Source organism: Ixodes scapularis, unplaced genomic scaffold (assembly GCF_016920785.2).
Source record: "Ixodes scapularis isolate PalLabHiFi unplaced genomic scaffold, ASM1692078v2 PGA_scaffold0__279_contigs__length_252992795, whole genome shotgun sequence".
Classification (NCBI taxonomy): Eukaryota; Metazoa; Arthropoda; class Arachnida; order Ixodida; family Ixodidae; genus Ixodes; species Ixodes scapularis.
In genome coordinates, this window is record NW_024609835.1 from 5,836,705 (window position 1) to 5,856,207 (window position 19,503).

The following is a 19,503-nucleotide window of genomic DNA, read 5'->3' on the forward strand; positions in this document are numbered from 1 at the left end:
TATTTTAACAATGTGCACACACTTGCAGGCTTGCACTGATGAGGCCTCAAAACCGAAACTCTAGTAGCATGATCTGTGACTGCGCCCTCTACACTCTAAAAAAAAGTGAGCACCCCCCCCCCCCCCCCCCCTCCCCCTAGACATCATGCGTTTTGACGGCTGTAGCTACCCCACAGGCTTACTTAGCTACCCACTGGGCTCGAGTCATTGAGCGTTACCACCCTGTTGGAAGGTGACAAGCATGGGGTGGTCACGTTTTATAAACTATTGAATTGAACATTCAAGTGCATGCAGTCGTTCAATAGTAAAGGTCACTTAAAAAATCTCAAAAAGTACTCGAAACTTGTTTTCTTTGCGCCGTTGGTTACCATTTATTCAAGTTTGAACCGGTCGAAACAGGCGTGTCGCCCAGTTCGCCTAAACTGGCAGAAAGCAAACATTGCCAAAGAGTACAGGCAACCTTGGTAGGCACCTACTAAAACCCGAGGCAGATAAAAAGTACCCTGGTTGTCCTTTTTGGTTCCCTCGCGGGTTTTACCATGTACAGCTAGTAAACAGCTAGCACCTGGCGTCGTGCTGGAGGAATTTAGCCGAATCTCTAAAAAAGCACAGGAAGCTACGCACAGGCGTGAGTTGAATGTTCGCCGGACGAGATACTCTTGTCGTCTTTTATTGTGCGGTTCAGTAAAGAGCGTGCTCTCATTAAAGGTGTGATCGGTCAGTTCTGTGTGCAGATCAGTTGCAAATGGCCTCCTTGGTTCCGCCGAACTTGCACGCCTGTCATACCCTTTTTTTTTGCGTTCAAGTGCAGTGAAGTATGAAGTATTGAACACCACGACTGAGGCCGGACAGGACGAACGTATCTGGGATCATGTTTCAGTATTTCTCTGTCTCGGGATATATGATTCGCCTTCACTGGCTCATTTCATTGTGCATACTCGATAAAAAATGCTTCAAGCGAAAATGTTTCGAACAAGTGTGTGTCATCCAAGGTGGAGTACTTTGAAGGGACTAGGATTTCAGGCCTTCCGGCACGCGTTCCTTTTACCTACATAAAATATTTCAAGTAAATTTCCAAAAATAAGGCGTTGGCAAACATACACGTCCTATTTGTTTCAGATTTTTTTTAAAGAAAAAGTACTGCTGGAGACGCCAGCAGGTGCAGCGCAAAGAACTATGTTCCCGGCGTTCTTTGATGCTTAAGGCCGGTTCAGACACTTGCGTTTGAATGCGTTTGACAGCGTTGCGTCGAGAACCAAAAGCGAGTCACCGGCACAACTGTGCTTCGTATGAAGCGTGGAATCCAATTCAAGGAATCATCTTGGCGCGCGATATAAGCAGCAGGGATGTCCTGGTTTCTCGCTACCGCAACGCAGTCAGACGCAGTCAAACGCAAATGTCGTAACCAGGCTTATATTTAGCATTTTTCTTCTTTATTCAGAGATTACCCCGCAGTGCCCGAGGGCGTTACAGCAGGGGGGTTACAATGCTGAAAAAAACACATCTTCACTTTCACTGCACACTTGCAGCTCCGACAGCCCATTCCACATACGTATTTCGTGTTCGTTGCAGGGGAAGACAAAGGCCTGAAAACAGGAATTCTGCACTGTCCTTTTGGCTCGAGCGCGAGCGCATAGAACGCATATTTGAAAGACACGCGCTTGAGCAGAAACAATTGTAGCGAAAAGAAGAAAACTGAAACAACGCTTCGGGGAGGACCGGCGGATCGGCTTCGCTATATTTCGTTTCAGCTTCGGTCCAGACGCAGCCGATGCTACACGCGCGAGCATGTGGCCCAGAACAGTGCCTGCACTGCACGAGCGCGCGTGCTTGGCAGGGATGCTGAAAGCCCGGAGCTCGCGCTTGTAGCTTTGGCCGCGTCTGGACCGAAGCTGAAACGAAGTATAGAATCACCTGCGCTTGCTCAGTGTACTCAACATTTACTCAACCGCTGCTGAAGTCATTCGGATATGTAAAAAGAGAAAAGAAAATGCATCAGCGTGTTCAGAAAGTTGTGATTGCAGAAATTGGTTTCGATAATTAATACAATTAATTAAACAGGCTTCTGTATACTTGAAGTCGAGGCAAGCGAGAAAACGAAACTGATCAAAACGTGACATGTAGCGACTATTCAAATTGATTTATAACCTGCAGTTCACTTTTGCAATGGATTACATTAGAGATACGAACGCTTACCTAAGGGCAGTAGAGAAAAAGATTATATACGGATAAATCTTGCACAGTCTTTTCGTATTTATGCAAAATATGACAGTGGTCACCATCTTAATCGGTCACAGAAAATACAGCAGTATATAAGCTGGTGGTGTAGAGTGGTCGTGTGTATAGGAATCCGGAGTGTCAATATGTGATGTTGTACCTTGTGCTGTTTGTGAACGCGTTCATGTATACTATCCTATGGTGTCTATATATGTCGCGTATGTGTGAAGTGTGGTCTGGAATATGTGCGCACGTGTCTGGCGAGGCGCTCAGAGCAAAAACTGTTGATTTCTTTTTTCTTAGTTTGAGCGCTGTCCATTAGGTGGCGCGTGTCGCCGCCCAATTCAACGAGTCGCGTGCTTATGTGTCTACTTATTTAAGTGAAAATCATGGAGGCGTTCCATGGCTCCACGGAGCAGCCACAAAGGGTTCGGTTCTCGGCCTCTTGTCCCAGTGGGATCAGTCTCATAGCCAGTTGAATGCGTGTTCCGTGCGGTGAACAGTGCGTGCACAGACGCGGTGAGGATTACCAGGGACCTGAAAGTGGATAACGAATGCTAACAGGTGAGCAGCAGCGTTGAACGATCGGAACTGACGCCGCTTGAATTGGTGATGCTTGCCCTCGCCGCTGTTAACCGAAAACGCCGGATCACTTGCGGCAAGCACAGCAAGCAGATTCTCTGTTCAATGAAGACATAATTCCATATGTCGCTATACGATTCCTTCTTTAAATGTTTTCTGGCCGCGAAGTAAATGCAGCCGGCCGCGCGAAAGCACTCACGGACAAACCCCCTCGAATGCCCCCCTCCCCCCCTCCTCACATCGTCGCCCCTATATATATACTCGTAATAGGTGCGGTGCCGGTGCTTCGAGGTGCGTTTGGAGTGCTTTCGTGCGCACGGAAGGCAGCGAACGGGCGTACGCACTTGAGAATCATATTTTTGCAAAAATCAGTCCAGCTTGCTAGGCCTTACTCGTATTGCTCCACTGTCGCTTGCCATCCGCCATGTTGCTTTTGGGGGTGATCACTGTGACTACCTGTTGATTGCGTGCCGTGTGACTACCCATAGGGTCGTCAGTATTACTAAGGGGGGAAGGGGGGGAGGGGGGGTAAGCGATATCTGTGATGGCTTCTGACTACCCCAAATGCAGTACCCTACGACTACCCTTTTGTTGAGAGTGTACTACCCAACCTCGTTGTCACGCCATTTCTGCAAGAAGTCACTAAAACTTCCAGTAAACACACAAAAACGTCATTGATACAAATATCTTTTAGAATATCGCCATATTTAGTAAGAACCCTGTCAATACGCATTACATGTTGCATTTAAGCTATGAAAAAAAAAAACATAAAACCTTTTTTTCTGCTAGGGAAAACTGAATATTAACGCTAAGTCTGGTAACATTGTAATTTTGCCGAATCTTTGCCGAATCTTTAGAAATTCGGTGAAAGTTCGGCTTGGCCGAATCCCAAGATTCGGTGCCGAATTTTCGATTCGGCAAAAGTTCGGCCCATCCCTACTTATTTTGGTCTACACGAGGTAGGTTGCTGTCTTCTATAAAGTAATCATAATTGAGGAAATGTTTTTTTTTCTTGTTATAGACATAACGACTGATTTTCGAGGGATTAACTCCATTTGCCCCTCGTTGCACCAATGTTTGATTTTTAGGAGTTCATTTTGCAGTTTTAGTTGATCTTGTTCAGTTTCGATTTTATTGTACAAAACACAATCATCCGCAAAAAGCTTTATTGGAACTAATATTCCACAGCGTATGTCATCTATATATATTAAAAATAAAAGCGGTCCTAGCACACTACCTTGTGGAACTCCAGAAGCAACTGGAGTGGGTCTAGACACACAGCCTCAAAGGTCAACGAATTAAACTTTCGATGAAAGATACGAGCAAAACCAGTTTGCAATGATGGGTTACTTAAACAAGGCGTTAATTTTAAGCAACAATTTAGGATGAGACACTTTATTAAATGTTTTTGCAAAATCTAAAAATATGACGTCCGTTTGGCCACGGTTATTCATAGTTTGGAAACGATCGTGCATGGTTTCGATGAGTTGGGTCGTTGTGGAAAGACATCTACGGAAATCCATGTTGATATTGAAACAAAATATTGTGATCGTTAAGGAACGTTAAAATATGTTTTGAAGCAATATGTTCGAGAAGCTTAGAGCACGTTTTACTGAGAGATATAGGTCGGTAGTGTTCCACAAAAGAAACAGAGCCTCCTTTATGTATGAGGACAATTTTGGCAATCTTCCAGGCTTTTGGCACGGAACCATTATTTATAGAAGACTGAAAAATAATAGTAAGATATTTGGCCACCCATTCAGCGTACCGCTTCAAAAACGCATTAGAAATTCAGGCAGGCCCGGGACATTTCTTTACATCTATGTTAAGCAAGAGTTTAATGACTCTCTCCTTTTGAATTAATAACTCACTAATTGGAGGATAATCAGCAAAATCTCTACCTCTTGGTAAATGTTGGCTATCTCGAGTAAACACAGATGAAAAAAAGGTATTGAATTCTTCCGCTTGTTGCTGACTGTTGTCGGAAGTAGTTTTCTTTTTTCAGGGGGGGGGGGGGGGGGGGGAATTGGACATACCGTCAGAATTTGGCCGGCGCTTGCGTAATAAATTTCTTAAGAGAGACATCGTAAAATGTATACTTCGAATTTTTAACAAGCCTCTTCAGATCGTGACTCAAGCTTTGCAGTGTCATTTTCCTAGAGTCATTTGATTTAATTGCATTAGCTTTACGACATCGCTTCATTTCTCTTTTTACATGTCTAATTTCTATAGTGATCCAGGGTTTCTTATTTCTTGTTTTTTTTATACGCGTAGGCACAAATAAACTAATACAGCGTGCTGTCACATCAGCAGAAAAATTCCACAAAACTTCGGTAGCAGCATCCAACTGGTAGAGTGACTGGAAGTCGCCAAGCGATTTCTCAAGATAATCTGAAATGCTAACGTAATCTGCTGCCTCAAAATTAAGGACCTTTTTATGCGGAGGGCGACCAAGCCTGCAAGGGCTAAAGTTTAGCGTTATGCATGTCATTTTGTGATCTGAGGTGCCTTCAAAAAGTTCAAATTCTGAAAAAAGACGTGTTAGGTTTGTGGAAACAAAGATTAGGTCAAGTAATGATGATGCAGCAGAAGTCGCTCTTGAGTTTTCTGTGACAAAGTGAGATAAATTATAACCAAATGCAATTTCCAGAAGTTGCTCACAGCTGGCCCGTCTCTTGTTCCCACCGAAAGCATACTCCAGTAAATGCCTGGTAAATTAAAGTCGCCCACTAACAAGATGTTTTATTATGACATAGTACAGAGTCCATATATTGTCGCAACCTGACTAAAAAGTCAAGTGGGGAATTATATACTGTATACACTGCCCAGGACTGTAACCCGGTCATTCATTAGAATATGGACCCACAGAGTTTCGATATCTTTAACCTCATCCAGTACAGTAAATACAATATCACTTTTGATCAAAATTGCTACGCCTCCGCCACGTGCTTCTCTATCTTTCCTAATTATGGTACAAGTTGGTGGTGTAATTTTACTGTCTAAAATATTGCAATGTAGCCACGTTTCTGTAATAACCATAGCGTCGGGTTCGTGTTCAAGAACAATGCTTTCAACTAGGTCAACTTTATTTACAATACTTCTGGCATTTATGTCAATTAGTTTGAAGCGTGCTTTGTTGTAAAGTTGTTGATCCTTATCCTGCGTACTCGGATATGATGAGCACCGATATCGTTCGTTTCTAAACTCGACCCAGGCATAGAAAACGTTGTTTATTTTGACCTTAACACAAAACAATCTAGCTTTTGCGCCTTCCTTGCTTTCATCTGCAGTAGAGGTCTACAGGTTCTTTCGTATCTCCACAACTATTTTTAAGAAATCCTCGTTAATGCTGATTTGGGTACCCTTTAGTTTGGTGCAGTTGTTAAGAATTTTCATTTTATCCCGAAAGTCAGCGAATTTCACAGTAACAGGCAGAATTCTACCAGATATGTGCCTGCCGAGCCTGTGAATTCATATGTGTATATATTTTTTTATTTTCGTTTTTTTGCTGCCGGCCATTTCAGGGGCCCGAGGACCAGTCAAGCTGCATATTGAACTTTTTTTCCGCGTGTCCCACCATCACAATTGATGGAAATAAAAAGATATATTATTATTAGTATATACAGCTTCGCTGTAAAACAAGATAGGCTTTAAGCGTTATCTCTTTTGGTTAGATGCAGTATCCACCTCAGAGGAAAGGTTACAGTAGCGAGTTTTATCATAACGTACCGAAACGCTTTCAGTACGTAAAAAAAAACAAAAAAAAACAGTGTTGTTCATTTGCGCCAATATAATATGCGGTCTGGGCTCGGCCCATGCGCTGGAGTTAGAACGCTGTTTAATTTCGTACACAAAGTTTTTGGCTGAAGTATTCTAAAACTCGCTAGTGTCAGCGCATACCAAGGCGTGGCAGTCGAATGTCATGGCCAATAAAAGACTCGAGACATTTAGAGCATATAGTAGCAAATCTTTATAGCCCTGAGTATACGTGAGTGCACATTTATATAGTATACTCGTGCATGCGTTTCCTAACTTCGGTTTATGAGTGACCTATTGTGTCTTAAGAAGTTGCATTTCGTTTGAGCAATTATAGCAATGAATTGTAACCACGCTGTGAAATACCTTAATGAAACTTTGGGCCATCAGCAGCCTGCGCAGTGCCCGCTGGATCGATGTACATGGTGCCAATGAAGACTCAACTCGAGTTACACCACACAAACTAAAATGAGCCTCGCTAGGACAAAGCAGTGATAACGTTTATCACGAATGACGAAAATAATCTCTGGAGAAGGGGAACAAGAGGGACAAAGGACAAACATAAATCTCGAAACACAACTAGGTGACTGGCGCGCGACCGAAAAAATTCGCCTGGTCCGGGTATCGAACCCGGGACCCCTCTATTTCCAGCTTCACCAACAAGGGTGAAGCTTGCATATTAAGGTTATGATTAGAATGCATTTAAATGCAAAGGTGCAAGCCAGCTGGACCAAAATGACGAAAATAATTTCCGGAGAATGGGGAACAAGAGGAACAAAGAGCAAACACAAACTTCCAAACACAGCTAGGTGACTGGTGCGCGACCGAAAAAACCCGCCTGGTCCGGACCAGGCGGATTTTTTCGGTCGCTCTATTAACTAAGCTAACCCCTCGGTAGCTCAATTGGTAGAGCGCTCCACTGGAAATGGAGAGGTCCCGGGTTCGATACCCGGACCAGGCGGATTTTTTCGGTCACGCACCAGTCATTTCGCTGTGTTTGGAGATTTGTGCTTGTCCTTTGTCCCTCTTGTTCCCCTTCTCCGAAGATTATTTTCGTCATTCTGGTCCAGCTCGCTTGAATCATTGCATTTAATTGCATTATAATCATAATTTCTATCCTCCAAAGCTAAATCAATGTATACGGTTATATAGCTACCAGGTGTGTCGAAGCTGTCACGTCAGGTTCACTTGCTTTCTAGAAGAAGAACGAAACATTTGATGAAATTGTTTTCACGATGAATCTTCGGGTAGTAAGCTTGTTCGCTTTCGTTGATAAACAAGAGCAATAGAATAAAAACGAAAAAATGATCGATACGGTTTTTTCGACTACTTACTTGTATTAGGCAGTATGGACATTTAGGCGAATTGATATGAGTTGATCGTTAAATGCAGCGGGTAAAGGATAAGGATAGAAAGGAAGGACCACACAGGACAAGCGCTGACCAACAACTGATATTTTACTGCCTCCGCGAACACAACATGCCATATACACATTCCGATTAAAAAATCAGTTGTTACTCAGCGTTTGTCCCGTGTGGACCTTCCTTTTTGTCCTTATTCCTTTCGCGCTAACGCTGCGATAAGGCGCACGCCCGATATTTCCGTCTCTTATCATAGCCACAGCCTTGTACCTGCTCCACAAGTGGTAAAAGTGGTGGCTTTCGCACACTACTGCGCTTCTCACGCGCTCAAAAGGTTTATAAAAATTACTGATCTAGTGATTTTAAATGACCCTCAGCAAGTTTCTGATTGGAACCATTTTCTTTATTTTAGCTCATGAAAAAGTTAATTAACGAATTTTAGTAAATTACTCGCCAGACGGTTCAAGCCCCGCCGAGCTCGAGAAATATATGGTGAAAATGACATTAACGTAGTGGTAAATACGCCTTTTTTTAAATCTGTTTCTAATAAAATATATCACCCGGTATATAACCAAAAAGTAACCCACAAACGTAGAGTAGCAACTTATATGAGTTGTCTTTCACATCACCAATACGATACATTTAGAAAACGAAATCACTTTTAAGTTATTCGGATATGCCCAGAGCCAACCAGAATACGATGTAATGTTTTTTTTTTTAAATTTTATTCGCACGCACGTTTTACGACACTATATAATCCCCGAGAACTTAAGAAACCCGTTGCGTGGTTTCTTATACTCTTGCTTCGTGCTTTGTTCTTCGGTGTTTTTATTGTCTAATTCCGCCATCTCATTGGTTATGAAACGATAACGATGTAATCGGGCCTCAACACGCTCTGTGTTGCCTAAATCCTTCAAACACGCGAGAAAAAAAAAGTGAAACGGCCATTGGACGATCGGGCCAAATGTTTAACTCGCTGTACATTTATGCCAATGCGTATAATTCAGACCCCAGCAATAATCGTGTCTTTTTTCAGTGACTAAAGTCTCTCAACTAAAAACGTAAATTTGCTGGCCGAAAAAAACAAACAAAGAAACCCCGACTTTTCTTTTTCTCGCGAGAAAGATGTTTTAGCGCTTCATTTCTGGGTCACACGACCGAAAGACGGCCGGAGGAGTTCAAATGTAGGGCTAACTTATTCCCTCGCATTCAACCTTACAGTTGTCACTTGACGATAGACCTTTTTTTAAAAGTGCAAGTGATCTAGTACCTGGTACGCAAGTTATTAGAGACCGCGACTGTTCGGACACGTAGTCTGAGTATCTATTGGATACGAGAGCTGCACTAGCCTTTGTCAACGACTGGGTTCGGCCCGTACTGAAACCAAATGCTGCGTCAGACTTCGAATGAGACTCTGACCCAATCACACGATTCGTGCCCAAGGATAGATAGATGGGTGGAAGCTAACGGCTGTACCCTTTATAACGGTTGGCAGCTTGCGCCACCTAGCCTTGAAATTAAGATCCAGAAGTATGCCTTCATTCCTTCGCCAATTTGCTAACCCTCTGCAATTTCGTAGCCACATTGGTAGATCACAAAACTTACCTTGAAGTCGAAAGCTTCTGCCTGACTGTACCAAGAGGGCGCAGATCCGTCTGCTGTTTTCCTATGCAATCAACAAAAAATAATAGGCGGGCTCGGTGATTCAAGTCGGCGCCTTATAGCGCAGAAACAGTTTGACATACAGACACAAAAAGACGCGCCATCTCATCGCACCGTGTACATTGACGGTGTGATTTTCTCTGGTCGAGGTGCATTCCTACTTTTTATTGCGCTAAAAGATCCTCGGAGTTTTCTTGGATCCAGTCGATGTAATGGCTGACTTTCGTGTAGACGCCTGCGTTGGCTATTCGTGCGCAGCCTCTTCCAAAAGAAACGAGGCCCACGAGCACGGTGATCCCCTTCTTGGTCTGAGTGGCCGGGCCTCCGGAGTCCCCCTGCGAAAGACCACTTCGTATTGCTGTAAACGGCGATAAAGGTAAACGTGCCTACAGTTGAAGTTAGAAAAACAAGTATAGGCTTGTAGCGCCTGTGAGCTAAACTAGAAAGACGCTCAATGTTAAGACTACTATAAAGCAACGGTAAGTACATATTTTCTACAGTCCTTGGATCATCTTGCAGCACCTGCCTTTCAAACAATAGGGGGATGAAGTCTTTGTGCCCATGATTTGTCAATGCATAATCTGTTAAACAAAGACCAAACCCTAAATATTTACAAAACTGTAGGTGTCTATAGTTGAAAGATAAATAAACATGATTTCTGCTTTATATTACAAAGCAAGATTTTCTACAGAAATATTTTCATCAGGATTTTTAACAATTTTTAAGATATAAAGTGTCGTTCCCAAATATACTTCAGTTTCGGTATGAAGCCTCCAACGAATGGAGTTGTTTTTGCTTAAGAGTGACAGAATTTTTATTTTTACAGTTTAATCCAGCTTCGTTTCAGATCTTGCTTCATTTCTTCAAACCAATCGCCTCGCCAGTATTCGCCTATTCACCATTAATTTTCTCAAGTTTCTTTTTTTTTTTAACAATAAACTTCGCGCAACTGCAGATAGCTGACATTGAAATGAATTAAGACGCCTTTTTTGTATTGAGCCGGAACTGTAAAACAGATTTGGATATGCCTCACTCTCAAAGTTGGTAGTATGGTTGCAGAAGAATTGTCTACCAATGCGTAATCAAAGTATCACGCGTTCGAACGAAAACTCTGTTTTTAAACTTATATTCTTTGTGGCTGTGTAAATCATTTATTAATTTATATTTATAATATGTTCTGCAGGTAACATCTATTAACTTATTTTTTTTATTTATTTAGTTACACTTTACAGTTTTTCATAGTGGACATTACATAAGCGGGGTTGCTCGTTCAAACATTGCAATCATAACACAAAATACATATGAACACAATAAACAGCAGAATAAACATAAAATGAATTTGAGCCCCACACACGCACTCGCGCGCAGTAACTAAGCATAAAAAATAAGCCTGCGGTATTTCTGTTCAAAATTGTAAATGCAAAGTAAATGGAGCTGTTTGTTTATAAGATAATTGATATGTATATGTTTATTAAGTTAATCAATATACATTGCTATAACTTTCGTTCTGTATATTTAAAGTCCCTCGTACCTTCCTTCCGAAAAAGGTAAACCTAAAACCTCAACTCATACTTTATCTTCGTAAAGTGCACGGCGCTCTTAATCGTTCAGCTTTTGAATAGAGAACCACCTCACCTTGCAAGAGCCTCTTCCTCCCAAAAGCGCACCTGCGCAGAACATACTATTCCAGTTGTATATCGAGCTTAAAGTTATGAGCCGGCTGTATTGGTAAGTGCAGAACAAGTCACTTCCCAGGGGCACGGATACCGCCATTAATTCTTGCGAGGTTTTCCCTCCTGAAATGTTGAAATATGACACGAATTAGTTTATATTATCTTGTCTGTAAACAATTGCCATTGCAAAGCATGCATGTGTGTTTAAATATTTCATAGAAGTAAAAAGAAATCTATAATCTGCCATTAACTGCAATTATTGCCTTTTGAAGAACTTTGAAGTCCTGAAATTCGTACACTTTATATTTTGTTCTGACCTGCTGTAATTCTTATGTCATCTTAAATACGTTTAGCACGACAAAGGAAGAAAGCTACTGCGCAAGTTAGCCGATCAGATGATGTGACGGGGCACAAGTTAGCGCAGCACAGGAGAGGTGCACTCCAACTGTATGTTTTCACATGTTTCTGGCGCTCTGATAGGCTAGCCGAGGTTGTTGATTTCGCTATTCGGTAAGTTTGATGCAAGGAAATATATCGTAGTATGTATTCGATTATTGGAAAAGCAGACACGACTCGTCAGTTGGTGCCCAAAATGGCTACATTCCGCCAATCGTTTTATTAATATAGCGAGCAAGGCAGCATCCTTGATAATTTTTTGTCAAAATGAACTCGATAGTCTCTCCTGCAAATGAAAAGCCCATAATCCTAAAGAAACACTGACTGTACGTATTCACTTTTTTATTTTAAATGTAATTATTTGCTTTGAACAGAACGAACAAATTTGTGTAGACCATTATATAAGAGTCGGGAAAAATTCATTTGTTTTATCCTCCCGCACAGACCTCCACCCCTCCCCAAGTTTCCCTCCAATACTTGACAATCAGCGATAATCATGATTTTCCCAAGATGGCGATCCGTAGGTCTCCCGGTGCCAGCAAGATTTACGGACGCAAGAGATGCAGATATTAAGATGCATTGATCATCACTAAACTCGTAGAATACCCTAAATGAGTGCTGCACCGCGATGCCCCCCGGAACACCAATCATTGGTCCTCCGTTTATCAGGTGAACTACGGTTCTCGGGTAGCGTCTGCGACTGGCCTGTTTAGAGTCCTATCCAGCCCATACTTCAAAAGCGGTCCTCAAATGGCAAAATATGGCGTCACAGAAGCCGCGGCCCGTAATGCTGTCGGGTACCCCGATCCTGGCGGTTAATGCTGGAAGACACGGCCAAAACAAAACAAAACAAAAATGCTAGCGAATTCTACTGTTGCTATCGTCGCGCGGTCCCAACTTCTGACTGCCGAAGCTTCCCTGGACTGCCACAGTGGAGAGTGACCTGCAGCAGAACAGGCGTCTGACAGCCACACCACCGCTGCTGTGACACCACCAGGACCGCGTGCGGCGGTGATCTGAGACTTCAGTGACGTCATCAGGTGAAAATCTAAGGTCCGATTTTTAGGACGCGGGAAACACACCAGTGTGTTTCCCGCGATCAAGTCATGATCGGTATCCAGGGGCCCTAAATTCGTCAAACACAAAGTTGGAACCGAAAGTTCACGGAGCACACCGATTGGACGCTGGCGACAAAAGCGCTAAGTCATCGTCGGGACAGTCCAATCGGTGCGCTCCGTGAGAACTTCGGCCTCAACTTTGTGTTTGAAGAGTGTTTGGCGAGTTTAGGGCCCCTGGGGCCCTAAACTCGTCGAATACAAAGTTGAAGCCCAAAGCTAGCGGAGCGCGCCGATTGGACGCCGCCGAAAAAAGTGCCAAGTCATCGTCGGGATCGTCCAATCGGTGCGTTCCGTGAACTTCGGCCCAAACTTTGTGTTCGACGAGTTTAGCACCCCTGATCGAGAGACTCCGAGTAGCAATAGAGCTGCATAGTGGCAAAAGAGGGGACCCTCTTTTTTCCATGCTGAGTATAGTTACTTTCTCTGGTCCTGCCCCATCCGGATGTGACGATGCTTCCTTCTAGGACGTCTTTGGGATTGGGCAGGCAGATGGGCGCAACGTAACCTTCCGACTTGTTGAAATCAAACGGTTCCACAAGTTTCAGAAGCGCGATGTCGTTCATCAGTCCATTCTTGCCAAAGTCTTTGTGGCGCCGAATGGTCGCCACCTAAGCAGAAAAAAAGAGATAGCTTTGTTTTATATATTATTGTCTGAACGTACTTAATTTTACCGAAGGAAATAACAAAAAGGACGCTGGATACGATATTGGTTTTCTGTGCTAATCATCCGAAGGAATAGAGATACAAATTGCGTTTCATATAAAGGTAACAGCATCAATGGAGTCATATTGGAGTTATGGGAGTGACATGATATTAAAACAATAACTAACATAGATAGAAGTACAAATGTTGCAGCTTCACATAAACAAACTCATCAGATTTGCTCTGTTTTGTTACGGGCGGTACAGCAATTAACTGTTTCAACAGGGCGTCAACAAAGACCAAAAGTTAGTGTGTTTAGGGGTTTCACCAAAGTAAATCGCCGGTTTCACTCCAATGGCCTTTGAGAAACTACTATAGATGAAAATAATTTCAGCCATGTGTAGTTTTCCGATAAGATGGCGCATCGCCCATTTTGGATATATACGTTCCTTGGTTTTTGAAACCTAATTTTAGAAACCTACAGCTTGCGAAGAATGGTCCAACTCAATTGCCTCCCCGTACTAACAACATTACACCGTTTTATCTTTTTCAATGGCTGTATGTTATACAACAAATTGGCACACAGTGAAGCTGTTATAATTTACCATATGTTGTTAAAACTGCAAAGAAGTTGAAAAACAAAAGCAAGGATGAGTATATATCTAACCGAAGAACGCGCTGAAATTAAACGAAGCGAAATAATTCAACCAGCCCGTTATACGTCCATGGCCCGATCTTGGTTGATTAGCATGTACGGCTTCTTAATTCCTGAGGACGTTTTTCTTTTTTTTTTTTTTTGTATTTTGGCATTGCCATCCCCTCGCTTGGTCACTTACGCTTCGCCGTTGGTAATAAGGCGTTCGCTTGCCCAAGTTGGTTATGCCAGCCACGACGGAAAACCCGTTCCATTTCCTGCACGAATAAAGAAGCGTAAACTTAATGTCTATGGTATGTAATTGCCAGACATACTCACTTACTTAAAAAAATTTACCTAAATTTGCTCACTTGTTACTTTCTCACAGAGTCATTAAGGGGATAACTCATTCTTCATTTTGCAAAGAATGCATTAACGTGCCAAAAGAAACGCCTTTCTTTATTTTAAATTAAAATAGCTGGTTGCCAATATTAGGATAAAACATACAGACGTGGTGCGAGAAGCAAAGCGAATTGCTGAAACGTCAAGCTGATAAACCTATTTGATGTTGCCTGTTTTCAGATTTCTCAGGAGAAACTATGAGGAACAATCCCTTGTAATTGAATTGCTCAACATTAAAATTTGTATTTTTAGTTTTGCATGCTTGTCATAGGTGTATTCGAAAAGTTGATGCTGTAAACGTTAAAAAAATAGCCTAGTTTATCTTTAATCGCTACCAGGAGAACGGCAACTAAACTACGTTATTCGTTCCTGTTTGCGAAAAAATAATGCCAGGAAGTGTTTGCCTCATTATCTAAATAGTAGCGGGCAACATGTGACCAGTTGTGACCGTAACACGTTACAGTTACGCAAAAGTATTATCTTATAATTAGCTTTTTTTTAAAGTATATGTCATATCATGACATTCCTTTTAAGCTTACAAAGTAATACCCAAGTCAGACGGGCACGTTAAAGGCCTTCAGAACGAAGTCCTCTGAAAAGTCGCCGAACCAGCGTTCGCTGGTAAGAGCGAGATCGCGGGCTGATTCGAATGCCCATTCTTTAAATGAGTTCATTCTGAAGGTCCTTAAATGTGCCCGTCTGACAGGGGTATTACTAATTTTTGTTAGATTTTTAATTATAGTTTAAAGAAATAGTTTCAAATTTTAAGCATTCGTTTATATTCCCTATCTGAAACCATCGTTCTTAATTATTTACATTTAGCAAAAGCACAGTATATTTGCTGCCGTATTCGTGATATTTTTTTCTAAATCCCGTCCGCAGTTTTTTATGATAAAAATACAGGACACCCATTTATTGTATTTTCGATATCGTTCATTGCATTACTGAATTAATATCAGTCTAACCATACTCGATTCATTAGAAGCACGCGTGATTCACAACACACCAAAAGCTGAGTCTCTCACATTTTGTAAGTTAACAATTCTTCTTATGTAATTCTACAAAGAGACGTCACACAAACATCACTACCACAAACAGGTAAACTTGATTACTGGAGAATCGTATCAGGCCAACGGAAAGCACATCTAGTTCCCTCTTATTAAACCCCGTGGTCATAGAAAGGCGGAATAACTGTTGGATTAAACAATGGCGGATTTAAATTATTCCGAAAGCATCTTTCTACAAAAAACGGCGTTTTTGTTCCCATCAACACAAGAAGGTAAGACATCGTAAAGCTGCAAGCATTGCAGCTTTTTGCCTTGCTTTTCTCTTTTTGATGAAATTCAAAAAGATGATGAAGATAAGAATAAATTTGTTGTTACCTTCGAACGCAGTGCGCGGCTGTTATGACTATAGATGGTGAAATGATTGAGCCACCACAAAAGTGATAGCCATTTCGCTGGAGGGAAACCTGCAAAAAATACGTTGTTTTGTGACAGAAAGAGAATATTCGGTGTAATAACTGCAAAGAATAATTGGTTACGTTCCTTTTGTTTTTAATTTTGTCGTAGTTAACGATTTAGGCATTATACAACAGCGTCGAGATTTGAACAAAAAGGCAGAGGAGCCTTAAAGCCATCTCTGTTTAGAATTTTACAGTACTGTTCACTTTTTCGACAGAACTTCCGGTAATCAGGGTCCTGCACCTGCAAGACTGCATTACAATAAATAGCCTTGCTTTGAAAATCTCGGCGAAGTCATTTTTGGGAAATGTTAGTCAAAGATTCGTACTGCACTCAATAAGGTCTTCATGTAAACCGTCAGTTTTTGCCAACGCGCATCAAGCCACTCTAAAATCGCTGGATCAAATACATCACTAATTAGTGTTAGTTTATATGGTGGATAGAGATATGCTTACTTGCCAAGGGAGCTCGCCAACCTTTGCTTGGTATCCTCCCACTATTCTTTCATTCGACCGTGGACTTTGCCCGCATGTCTCTGTAAGATATAGCGCGCTGTTATTGTTATACTTAAAAAAATAAAACTTCATTCCAAGTGCTTCCAATGCATGAAAGCACTAAACAGGACAAAACAGCTATCAAGAGACAGTACAGCAGTTATTTTTTCAGTAACGTAAGGTTCTTTATATGAGAAATTCAGCAATGTTTGAAAACAGAAACCACACCAATCCTCAGAAAACAGAAATTTTCTAGCAAGCGAGCTAAACACTCGTGTAAATTTCGAAAGCAATAGGATTCTACAGGGTGATTCAAGGAGACGCCAGGCTCCTTAAGTTGACCGCAAAAATTCGTTTTCTGAACCTATCGCGCTACGACTTTGTGCAGCGTTGCCCACAGATGGTGCATTTTTTTTTTTTTTTTGTAAAATTTGCAAAGAGCGAACTTACGTGAGGAAAAAGTAAAGAAAGAAAAAGGCTTAGCTCCTATGGAAACGCAGCGACGCCGCGGGTCTTCAAACAACACGGCGCCGTTTCGCACGGGAGACAAGATATGGCGCAGCGAACGCCGCCAACGAACGAGCATACGACGCCGAGAGCCGGCGTCTTTAGGATACAATCTTTCCGACTCAGAAGCGGCGCGCGTTCCGCAGGCGGCGACAGTCGCAGAAACCAAAACAGGCGCGGTAACAACAAGGAACTGCAGTTCCTTGTCTGCTAAAGACGCCTGCTCTCGGCGTCGTATGCTCGTTCGATAGCGGCAGTTGGCGTCGCAACCGCTTGCGCCATCTCTTGTCTCCCTTTTGAAACGAGGCCGTGTTGTTTGAAGACCGGTGGCGTCGCTGCGTTTCCATAGGAGCTAAGCCTTTTTGTTTCTTTACTTTTTCCCAAGATAAGTTTGCTCTTTGCAAATTTCACACAAAAAAATGCACCCTCTGTGGGTAACGCTGCACAAAGTCGTAGCGCGATAGGTTAAGAAACCGAATTTTGCGGACGATTTAAAGAGCCTGCCGTCTCCTTGAATCACCCGGTATATTGGGAAGGAACAGCGAAAAAATTTGGACATGGGTAAAGAGAACACACACGACAGGGCAGCGCCGTCCTGTCATGTGTGTCGTGTGTGCTTTCTTTAACCTTTTCCGCGTTTTTTTACCGCTGTCCTTCCGAAGATGGTCACTTCAAACCAACTAGCCAAATACGTCACATTATTGCAAAAGGAAACTAATTTTGTCATTTCTTGATTCGCGCGGACCTTGTGGATTTCGAATTTTTCGTCGCAAAAGAAAACTAGATGTACTACAGCGCCAATTATCCAAAAACCAAATACAAATACGAAGAGCTGGTAAATTCATGCACGCAGTACGGTATTCACACGCGTTTGAGCTCACACCATTATAATATGTAACGGCATACTTGAACTACACTGATCGACATCAATAGTGATGATCATGGAAATGAATTCCGGGCCGATAACCATATTCTATGTCTCTCACGAACGCTTGCTTATAATAAAAAGAAATATATACATTTTGTATTGAAATTAAATTATTGTATTGATTTTATAAACTTGAGGAACATTGACTTGTCTGATGTTCGCTCCCTAATCATTAGATAATAACGATTAACCCTATTTCCCCCCGTATACTCAGCTTGAACAATTATGTCGCCCAATCATGCATAAAATGACAGCGCAAATACACCTGCTACTTTTATAATTCTACATTGTTTACAGCAAACAACACAAATTACGTCATTAAGATTATTGCGCTTTGACATGATCCCTTCGCTTTGACATGCTCCCAAGCATGTCAAGTCGAAGGTGTGCACGCTTTGTGCGCAACTTTGCGAAACAAATTACTATCACTGTCACTCAGGCGTTCTGGCCAGTAACTGAAGCTCGGTCATAGGCCCGTATGGCTTCAACAATGCTTGTGAAGTTATATCCTTACCGTGTCGTAACGTTGCGCGTCACATTTGCCTATTATGCCAATTGCTTACTGCGTTCATTGCCCCAAATGAGTGGCACGAACCTTTATAGCTGTTATGTACAATAACATCATCCTGCTATATGTCCTTGCCGAAAAAAAACAACAATTCCTTATATACCTTGGCGTCATTGGGTTCTCATTAAAGGGCTTTTAAACAAGGAAATAAACAATCTAAATTATGATTGAAACTCTTGTCTTAGCTTAATGCAGGACCAAACACCGGATGCTCTCTTATGCGGTGTTTTAAAGGTGGATTAGAAATTCTGCTCGTATTTGGCAGGAAGTTTTGGCAGAAGTAAATTTTTTTTAAAAATATCAATGTATGAAAACAACACGAGTGATAATTGGAAGATACCGACAAGATCATTAATACTATGATTACATTAGCGACCATCTGATGTTATTCACGTGCTTAAGGTGTAAAGAACATTTATTCTGAGCTCGCCTTTTAAGAAATGGTGGTAAATCTTTTTAATCTACATGCAAAACGGTGTTTACCCTTCGAAGTAGAATTATATACAAATTGATAACAAAAACATACCAAATATAAGAACGAAAAAAAACAAGATATGGTGAACAAATATGTTGTACCTAAACGATTTTTGAAGATGTATCATGATAAAATTAGGGACAAGCGGAATATGTCAGGAAAGTTTTAACATTTGACAGGCACCATGTGAAGTAAAACAGCTCAAGATTTAATGACCCATTATATTCTGAAATGTCGGGTTCACCTGGTTGGAGAAATACATTGATTGAAAGAGTTAACTGTTGAAGCAACATGGCATATGTATTACGGTTACGTGACTTTTATGCGCCCATCAAAATATATGTTAGGACCAAATCCGACAACATAATTTTACTCTTATCATCACTACACGACTTTTCTATCTCAGTCACAACATTCCGTATACGTTTCTTTTGCTTCCGTAATTTTAAGCCACAAACATGACTTACCTTGAGCACTGCTTGGAAATATCACAGCTACCAACACAAAGGCTAGCCGTCCTCGCTCCATGGCACTAGATCGTTTCTGCGATGAGGCGTGCATTGCGGTAACAACAAGCTTCCGAGTCGTATGATCTTGCTGCCATCCTTTTCGCCGTCGATGAATT

At 41.9% G+C, this 19,503-nt stretch overlaps 2 protein-coding genes across 2 annotated transcripts in view; both read right to left on the reverse strand.

Annotated features, from left to right (window-relative positions):
* Positions 1–7,911, reverse strand: part of LOC120842436 (trypsin-1-like) — a 30,142-nt gene extending 22,231 nt beyond the window's left edge. Inside the window, exon 1 of the mRNA XM_042290196.1 lies at positions 7,890–7,911. Coding sequence (XP_042146130.1) covers positions 7,890–7,911 — 22 coding nt within the window. The remainder of the gene's footprint in view (positions 1–7,889) is intronic.
* Positions 7,912–9,742: 1,831 nt separating this feature from the next.
* Positions 9,743–19,439, reverse strand: LOC8027136 (trypsin-1-like). Its single transcript, XM_042290209.1, has 7 exons — positions 19,346–19,439; positions 16,362–16,441; positions 15,826–15,914; positions 14,244–14,319; positions 13,184–13,373; positions 11,214–11,374; positions 9,743–9,913 (listed from the first exon to the last, which is right to left on the reverse strand). The coding sequence occupies exons 1-7, from the start codon at positions 19,437–19,439 to the stop codon at positions 9,743–9,745; spliced, it is 861 nt and encodes a 286-aa protein (XP_042146143.1).
* Positions 19,440–19,503: the final 64 nt, after the last annotated feature.

Coding starts and splice junctions, on each gene's coding strand:
- LOC8027136 (XM_042290209.1), bottom strand. CDS start 19,439: ATGCACGCCTCATCGCAGAAACGATCTAGTGCCATGGAGCGAGGACGG. Junction 15,915..16,361: donor TTGGCGAGCTCCCTTGGCAA/GTAAGCATATCT, acceptor TATTTTTTGCAG/GTTTCCCTCCAGCGAAATGG. Junction 9,914..11,213: donor GAGGAAGAGGCTCTTGCAAG/GTGAGGTGGTTC, acceptor GGTCTTTCGCAG/GGGGACTCCGGAGGCCCGGC.